Source organism: Crinia signifera, chromosome 5 (genome assembly GCF_055691185.1).
Source record: "Crinia signifera chromosome 5, ASM5569118v1, whole genome shotgun sequence".
NCBI lineage: Eukaryota > Metazoa > Chordata > Amphibia > Anura > Myobatrachidae > Crinia > Crinia signifera.
The window spans coordinates 102117953-102127915 of NC_139221.1; the positions used below are offsets into that span (position 1 = coordinate 102117953).

Here is a 9963-nt window from a genome sequence, read left to right on the forward strand (position 1 = left end):
GGTGTCATGGCATTACTTTTACAGTATATTATACAGGGGTAGCAGCCTGTGGTGTCATGGCATTATTATTATGCAGAGGGAGCAGCCTGTGGTGTCATGGCATAATGCCATGACACCACAGGCTGCTCCCCCTGTACAATAATAATGACACCACAGGGTGCTCCACCTGTATAATATAAAAGTAATGCCATGACCACAGGCTGCTCCCCCTGTATAATAATTTGTGTCATGGCATTACTATTATTAATAGTAATGCCATGACACAAATTATTATACAGGGGGAGCAGCCTGTGGTGTCATTGCATTATTATTATACAGAGGGAGCAGCCTGTGGTGTCACGGCATTACTTTTACAGTATATTATACAGGGGTAGCAGCCTGTGGTGTCATAATACAATACTGTATGCTACTGTATTGTACTGTAACTAATGTACTGTACTGTACTGTATGTACTGTATTAACTTGAATCTTATTGTTGTGTATTGTAGAGTGCACTGCCTACTGAAGATGGTGAAAACAAAAAAATTCTATTCTGGAGAACCTACACTTGCATCTCCCAAGAGAATGGCTGCATTAGTGCCAAACATTAAAAATAATATCGTTAAGAAGAAAGCAGGAAAAGAAAATATTCCTGTTGTCAAACTACGTAAAAATGCCAAGGCCAAGAACAAGTCTTTGTTCGCGACTACAGGAGAATCTCACGATGACTGTCTGGTGCAAGACATTAACACTGATGCACAGCAAGACATTAACACAGTGACAGATGTGTCAGTTCCCGTAGATAATGACTTGCACCCTTTGGAGCTTCACATTACACCTCTTGAACAAAAATCTCAATCACCGTCCCGTAGGAAACTTAACTTTCTGGATCACAACCCACCACAATGTAGCTGCACAGGGCTGGTGAGAGACATTTTGGGCAAGATGACCCGCCTGGAAACCCAAAACAATGGACTGTCTGTACATGTGGATGAACTGAAAGCGGAAATTCATGTACTGACAGGACAAATTAAAGTGCTGTCAGGAGGTCTGAATGACATGCTTGCTCAAGCCAAACAATGGCAAGCTGCTACAGGGCCACCCATTACACCCACAACATCTAATCCAGTACAATCACAATTTGACTGCCCTGATGCATTTGAAACAGAGGATTTTGACTTGGAAATGACCCAACCAACCACATCTTTCCACTTTTCTGATTTGGAGATGACACCAGCTTCATCCAACCGATTGGCCAGCCCTAGCGTGGACACAGAAACTGTTTTACCAAATGAATTGGTGAACATGGACACAACACCAGTGTCATCTCACTGGTTGCCTGCCACACATAATGCTTCAGATACACAACAACGTCAGACCAACTTAACAAGTACCCCACTGACATCTCACTGGTTGGCTGACAGACACAATGCACCATCCCAAGCCTCTAACAACATGGACACTGCAATGGTTGCATCATCCCAATTGTCCCCTGGAAATATGATCGTCGCAACCTTACCTCAACATCAAACAACATCACCTCTACATGAAAGAACACCTAGAAGCATACCCAAAGAATTGTGCGCTGTGGGGATTTCCTTGCCTGACATGCCACTCAAAGTCATCACAGCTGAGGGTGTCAACACTCTCTTTAAAGCAGCGAAGATGGAAATGCACCGTTATGCACAACAGATTTTCCAAGAGCATGTTTCTTTTGACCTGTATAAGAATTGGTGCAATCGGGTCAATTATGATGGGCAACGTAATAAATTTGCAATCCCAGAAAATCTGCGCCTCGATATAGTGACACGGCTCATGGGGAAATTTGAGCTTACAAAGGCTGATTGTACAAAGATAAAGGACACTTTAAATGGATTGCTACGGATGCCCAGAGTTACACGCTGGACGTGCTTACTGTAGCACAGCAACTGGAGACGTCTCTTCAAACTGGCATCTACTGTACTCACAGAACAAAGGACTGGCAATGAAATGGAAAAAAAGTACGTTTATGATCTTACTGTACTGTACTGTATCTCTCTCCCTCTCTCCCATCCCCTTCCCCTGCCAACATGTTTCCCCCCCCCCCCCCCGAAACCCTTGTGACCATTCAGTACTAACGTTATTCTTTATTCTTCTCTCCCATTATCCACCATGACACTCTACCATGAGCAAAATCAAGCGTGTTTGGGCCAGAGAACAAAGGACAGGCAATGAAATGGAAAAAAAGTAAGTTTATGATCTTACTGTACATTATCTCTCTCCCTCTCTCCCATCCCCTTCCCCTGCCAACATGTCTCCCCCCCCCCCCCCCCCCCGAAACCCTTGTGACCATTCAGTACTAATGCTATTCTTTATTCTTCTCCCCTTATCCACCACATGCCACTCTACAATGAGCAAAATCAAGCGAGTTTGGGACCGAGAACAAAGGACTGGCAATGAAATGGAAAAAAAGTACGTTTATGATCTTACTGTACATTACTGTATCTCTATCCCTCTCTCCCATCCCCTTCCCCTGCCAACATGTGTCTCCCCCCCCCCCCCGAAACCCTTGTGACCATTCAGTACTAACGTTATTCTTTATTCTTCTCTCCCATTATCCACCATGACACTCTACCATGAGCAAAATCAAGCGTGTTTGGGACAGAGAACAAAGGACAGGCAATGAAATGGAAAAAAAGTAAGTTTATGATATTACTGTACATTATCTCTCTCCCTCTCTCCCATCCCCTTCCCCTGCCAACATGTCTCCCCCCCCCCGAAACCCTTGTGACCATTCAGTACTAATGCTATTCTTTATTCTTCTCCCCTTATCCACCACATGCCACTCTACAATGAGCAAAATCAAGCGAGTTTGGGACCGAGAACAAAGGACTGGCAATGAAATGGAAAAAAAGTACGTTTATGATCTTACTGTACATTACTGTATCTCTCTCCCTCTCTCCCATCCCCTTCCTCTGCCAACATGTGTCTCCCCCCCCCCCCCCGAAACCCTTGTGACCATTCAGTACTAACGTTATTCTTTATTCTTCTCTCCCATTATCCACCATGACACTCTACCATGAGCAAAATCAAGCGTGTTTGGGACCGAGAACAAAGGACTGGCAATGAAATGGAAAAAAAGTACGTTTATGATCTTACTGTACATTATCTCTCTCCCTCTCTCCCATCCCCTTCCCCTGCCAACATGTCCCCCCCCCCCCCGAAACCCTTGTGACCATTCAGTACTAACGCTATTCTTTTTTCTTCTCCCCTTATCCACCACATGCCACTCTACAATGAGCAAAATCAAGCGTGTTTTGGATAGAGAACAAAGGACAGCCACGCCTTGCAAAAAGCTTTGTTGTGACCAACAGTACTTTAAATTATTGTACCTAAAATACTGTATGCCTTTGTCCTGTTTAAATTAATGTGCTGTGTTTTTTTTATTTTATTTTTTATTATACTGTATTTGAAGTCCCCACACATGATTCAAATTGTATGGTACTGTGTAAAGAAGTTTTGGAAAGATGTACTGTACTGACACCTGCCCAGTAGACTGTACTGTAATAATTACAAACTGCAAACCATCTTTAATGAAACGTACTGACAGTAATGATTGTTATAAATTTTTTATTAAAAAAAAAAAAAAAATTATATTAATTCTAATAATAAATTGAAAATCCGATTTATTATCCCCTGCAGCATTTGCACCACTCTTCTTAATTCTTCTGTGAAAATAAACAAACAAACAATGTACAGTTTTAGAACAGAAATACTGTACATGTTGAATACTGTACTTTACAGTACAGTAAGCATTACTATTACTACAGTATACTGTACTGTACTGTACTTTACCTCTATCCATGGGTGGATTTGGATGAGGGGTGGAGGCTGCCTCGTCCTCTTGTACCCTTAGCACTGTGGAAAAATGAGAAAATATGCTTTAAAAATAAAGTTTTTATTACTGTAGTATTATTATTATTACTTGTAATACACTAGTTACTGTATGGTTATTACTGTAAAGTACAGTAAGTGTGCGATATGACGTGCAGCATATGGCAGCAGCTCAAAAGGGAAGGAGGCTGCTGCCAGGGCAATAAGATGTAATCCCTGGCATCGAGCAATAAATCCCTGGCATCAAGCATGTAACATCTAGCAATGAGAATGCACTGTAGGTAAGCCGCAGTTGTGTGGCATAATAATGTACAGTACAGTACAGTATGTAATGGGCATTACGGTGTGTGGCATAATGTGTGTCAAATAATGTGTAATGGGCAATACAGTACAGTATGTTGCCTAATGTGTAATGGCCATTATAGTGTATAGCATTCTGTGTAATGGCCATTACTGTGTGTACCATTATGTGTGATGGGCAGCATGGTGTGTGGCATAATGTGTAATGGGCATCACGGTGTGAGGCTTAATGTTGAATGGGCATCACGGTCTGAGGCATAATGTGTAATGTCTGTGTGACATGTAATAGGCATTACGAAGTGTGAGGTGTACCATGTAATGGGCATCACAGTGAGGGCATCACAGTTTGCAGTGCAATGGGCATTACGGTGTGTGGCATAACGTGTAACGGTGTATTGTTGGCTGATTGTATCCTGTGTCTGTTTTTCTTCCCCTAGCAGAGCTTGATTATTATACTCATTGTTAGACTATTGTATTACTTGTTATACCTGTTATTTCCTATTCCTGTAACCCCCTTTTGTCCATTAGGGACTTCAATACATCATTTACGGAGTTTCTATCTCCTTACTTCTATACTGTGGTCTCGTCTGTTATTCGCATACTGTATAGCGATAAGGTATATTACGGACACTGTCCTTAAAGGTGTATTCGCAGATTAGAGACAGAGTACTGCGAAGGGATCTATTATTAAGGTATTGGTTCTTTGGTGTATAATACACAATAAAGGTACGCTACGCTGCGCCACGATTTGTTCGCACATACTGTACCTACTGTACTGTAGGTATAAAAGGTACGCTGGTTACGGACATAATACGTAACCTAGGCTTTTCACTTACAGTATTGTCCTTTGGTCATAATAAATCAACATTAACAATTGGTGGGGGGGCCTGTAGAATGCCCGCAGGGTACCAGCGTGGGCCAATGGCACGCCAAGAAAAGACACAATTAGGAGAGAAAGGAAAAAAAAACACAAACTCAATAAAGAAATGACAGGACTTACTCTCAGACGGAGCGGCTGAGGTGGTGGTGGGGCCTGTAGCATGCCCGCAGGGCACGGTGCCCTGTTCTTCAATCCTTTTGTGCATCAGAGGCATTGGCGCAACGCTCCACCCCCACCCCCCTGACATGGACACAACGCTGACTACGCAGGGCTGCGCTAGGCTGCCATTGGCCCACGCTACCAGCGTGGGCCAATGGCACGCTAAGAAAAGACACAATTAGGAGAGAAAGGAAAAAAAAACACAAACTCAATAAAGAAATGACAGGACTTACTCTCAGACGGAGCGGCTGAGGCGCTGGGGGCTGGAAGGGTGCCCTGGTCTACAATTGGAGTCACTGTGGGAAAATGTCAAAAATGAGAACAAGTGCTGTTTACTGTTAATAAACTTACCGTACTCTTATTACTGTAAATAGGGCGGGGGTGGCTTTACAAAAAGGCGTGGACTGGATTTAATAAAGTGCTGCGCCCGCCATACTGTACTTTAGAAAATCCACTCCGCTCCAAAGTGGATAGGACACATACCGCTGCGCATTCCCTGCTTACGGCTGCCCTGGATAGTGGTTGTTTCAAAAGGAGGCATTTGTCAGTGCAGTACCGGATGTACACTACTGTAGTACTGCCAGTGGCAATTGCCTCCTTTTGTGCATCAGAGGCATTGGCGCAACGCTCCACCCCCACCCCCCTGACATGGACACAACGCTGACTACGCAGGGCTGCGCTAGGCTGCCATTGGCCCACGCTACCAGCGTGGGCCAATGGCACGCTAAGAAAAGACACAATTAGGAGAGAAAGGAAAAAAAAACACAAACTCAATAAAGAAATGACAGGACTTACTCTCAGACGGAGCGGCTGAGGCGCTGGGTGCTGGAAGGGTGCCCTGGTCTACAATTGGAGTCACTGTGGGAAAATGTCAAAAATGAGAACAAGTGCTGTTTACTGTTAATAAACTTACCGTACTCTTATTACTGTAAATAGGGCGGGTGTGGCTTTACAAAAAGGCGTGGACTGAATTTTATAAAGTGCTGCGCCCGCCATACTATACTTTAGATGATCCACTCTGCTCCAATGTGATAAGACACATACTGTACTGTAATGTACCGCTGCGCATTCCCTGCTTACGGCTGCCCTGGATAGTGGTTGTTTCAAAAGGAGGCATTTGCCAGTGCAGTACCGTATGTACACTAGTACTGCCAGTGGCAATTGCCTCCTTTTGTGCATCAGAGGCATTGGCGCAACGCTCCACCCCCACCCCCCTGACATGGACACAACGCTGACTACGCAGGGCTGCGCTAGGCTGCCATTGGCCCACGCTACCAGCGTGGGCCAATGACACGCCAACAAAAGACACAATTACAGTAGGAGAGAAAGAAAAAAAAAACACAAACTCAATAAAGAAATGACAGGACTTACTCTCAGATGGAGCGGCTGAGGCGGTGGGGGCTGGAAGGGTGCCCTGGTCTACAATTGGAGTCACTGTGGGAAAATGTCAAAAATGAGAACAAGTGCTGTTTACTGTTAATAAACTTACCGTACTCTTATTACTGTAAATAGGGCGGGGGTGGCTTTACAAAAATGACGTGCAGCATACGCAGCAGCTCAAAAGGGAAGGAGGCTGCTGTGGCTCTGGCATTTGGGCAATGCAGTTTAAAAAGGAAGAAGGCTGCGGCTCCAGCAGGTACTGTATCTGATACGAAGAGTGCTTAATGCTTCCCGAAAGTGTGTGCAGTGTGCCCCCAAGCAATGAGCATGAAACTTCCACTGTCAATTAGCATTTAACCACCCCCTTCTCAGGTAGCATGGAACCCCTGGTAAAATGCATGTTACCCCCTGGAAATGAGCAGTTCACCCCACCCCCCTGGCAATTAGCATTTCACACCCTCTGGCAACGAGCATGAGACACCTGGAATGGAGCATGTAGACCAGGGCAATAAGATGTAATCCCTGGCATCGAGCAATAAATCCCTGGCATCAAGCATGTAACATCTAGCAATGAGAATGCACTGTAGGTAAGCCGCAGTTGTGTGGCATAATAATGTACAGTACAGTACAGTATGTAATGGGCATTACGGTGTGTGGCATAATGTGTGTCAAATAATGTGTAATGGGCAATACAGTACAGTATGTTGCCTAATGTGTAATGGCCATTATAGTGTATAGCATTCTGTGTAATGGCCATTACTGTGTGTACCATTATGTGTGATGGGCAGCATGGTGTGTGGCATAATGTGTAATGGGCATCACGGTGTGAGGCTTAATGTTGAATGGGCATCACGGTCTGAGGCATAATGTGTAATGTCTGTGTGACATGTAATAGGCATTACGAAGTGTGAGGTGCACCATGTAATGGGCATCACAGTGAGGGCATCACAGTTTGCAGTGCAATGGGCATTACGGTGTGTGGCATAACGTGTAATGGGCATTATGGCATGTGGTATACTCCAGTATGTATTGGCTGTGTGACATGTAATCGGCATTACGGTGTAAATTTTTGACGTGCACCATTGGAACGCACATTTTCTATTATCCCTGTTTTACAAACATTGGTCAAGCCCTGGCATACTGTAATGTGTAATGGGCAGTATGGTGTGTAGCATTATGTAAAATGGTCATTACTGTGTGTAGCATTACAGTATGAGTGTTGGCCATTATGGTGTGTGGCATTACTGTATGTGTAATTGGCATTACTGTACTGTACAGTACAGTACTGTATGTTGGGTGGCATTATGTGGAATGGGCATTACTGTGTGTGGCATTACAGTATGTGGAATGGACATTACTGTGCATGGCATTACAGTACTGTACTGTATGTGGAATTGGCATTACTGTGTGTGTAATTACAGTATCTCTAATGGGCATTAAAGTGTGTGGCATTTTGTGTAATAATAGGCGGTGATGGACATGTCCAGTGATTGACATGCCCCTGGAATGGTGCACCCCCTAATAAAATGGGCTACGCACACCTACTATACTGTACAGTACAGTATGCGCAGCAATGCTTACCTTCTTCATGGCGGATGGAAGCACAGGGACTGGTATATTCAAAGGGGTAACGAGGACGAGGAGGGGTGGTCAGCCACTGATGTCTGTTCTGGACTGGACCTGTAAAAAATAATAAAACACATTGGCCCCTGTGCAATACAGTATTGTACACGCATGATTACCCATCCACCAGCGCAGGGGATCTGGCGTTTACCTGCACTGTGTGAGAGTTACTCGCTAATTTGCATGACTACGAAGGGCTGCTGCAGGGAAACTACGCTAACTGCGCTGGGGAGGAGGGGGTGTTAAAAAAAAAAGCCGTGGACTGTTTTCAATAAAGTGCTGTGCCCACCACACTTGATAAAATAGACTCCACGTCAACGTGGATACTGGGGGTACTGTATGAACAGGTCGGGAGGACACTTACTGGCTGCCAAAGTTTGAGGTGACCTTCTGGGGCGTACACTTTCCATCCTCCTCTGAAGTCCTGAGTAAAAATAATTACAGTACTGTACATTACAGTATACTGTACTGTACTGTAGTGTCCTTTGAAACATTAGTTCACACACACTACTGTGATCACTGAGGTTATGGTAGAGTATACAGTATTGCAGTACTGTATACTGTAGATAAATAATGTCTACAGTACTGTAGGTCAAAACGTCGTGCATCAGACGTACCGCACGCCTCCACCCCCACCCCCTTTGTGCACGAGACGCAGAGCTACAGTACCTGACGGGGACATTACGGTAATTGTGCAGGGCTCCCGCGGGGACACTACGCTGACTGTGCTAGGCTGCCGTTGGCCGATGCTGACAGCGTCGCCCAACGGCACGGCAAAAAACTACACAAGTTCAAACACACAAACACAAAACACAATAAAGAAATGACAGGACTTACTGCTTAGCATCGTGGCGATGCTTGAGGGGGGGCCTGTAGCTTGCCCGCAGGGCAGGGTGCCCTGGTCTTGAAGCGGAGGCACTGTGGGAAAATGTCAAAAATGAAAACAAGCGCTGTTTACTGTTAATAAACTTACCGTACTCTTATTACTGTAAATAGGGCGGGGTGGCTTTACAAAAAGGCGTGGACTGAATTTTATAAAGTGCTGCGCCCGCCATACTGTACTTTAGAAAATCCACTCTGCTCCAAAGTGGATAGGACACATACCGCTGCGCATTCCCTGCTTACGGCTGTCCTGGATAGTGATTGTTTCAAAAGGAGGCATTTGCCAGTGCAGTACCGGATGTACACTAGTACTGCCAGTGGCAATTGCCTCCTTTTGTGCATCAGAGGCATTGGCGCAACGCTCCACCCCCACCCCCCTGACATGGACACAACGCTGACTACGCAGGGCTGCGCTAGGCTGCCATTGGCCCACGCTACCAGCGTGGGCCAATGGCACGCTAAGAAAAGACACAATTACTGTACAGTAGGAGAGAAAGAAAAAAAAAAACACAAACTCAATAAAGAAATGACAGGACTTACTCTCAGACGGAGCGGCTGAGGCGCTGGGGGCAGTAACGGCCCGCAAGGGCAGGGTGTCCTCGTCTTCAAGCGGAGGCACTGTGTGAAGATGAGAAAAATGAGAGTGTGCTGTTTAAATAAAGTTACTGTACTCATTACTGGGTTTACAAAAAGGCGTGGACTGGATTTAATAAAGTGCTGCGCCCGCCATACTGTACTTTAGAAAATCCACTCCGCTCCAAAGTGGATAGGACACATACCGCTGCGCATTCCCTGCTTACGGCTGCCCTGGATAGTGGTTGTTTCAAAAGGAGGCATTTGTCAGTGCAGTACCGGATGTACACTAGTACTGCCAGTGGCAATTGCCT

At 45.1% G+C, this 9963-nt stretch overlaps 1 protein-coding gene across 1 annotated transcript; it reads right to left on the minus strand.

The window, feature by feature from the left end:
- Nucleotides 1-3609: 3609 nt before the first annotated feature.
- Nucleotides 3610-9751, minus strand: LOC146005722 (uncharacterized). Its single transcript, XM_083145147.1, has 8 exons — nt 9748-9751; nt 9617-9694; nt 9032-9112; nt 8153-8251; nt 6563-6625; nt 5425-5487; nt 3814-3876; nt 3610-3686 (listed from the first exon to the last, which is right to left on the minus strand). The coding sequence occupies exons 1-8, from the start codon at nt 9749-9751 to the stop codon at nt 3610-3612; spliced, it is 528 nt and encodes a 175-aa protein (XP_083001273.1).
- Nucleotides 9752-9963: the final 212 nt, after the last annotated feature.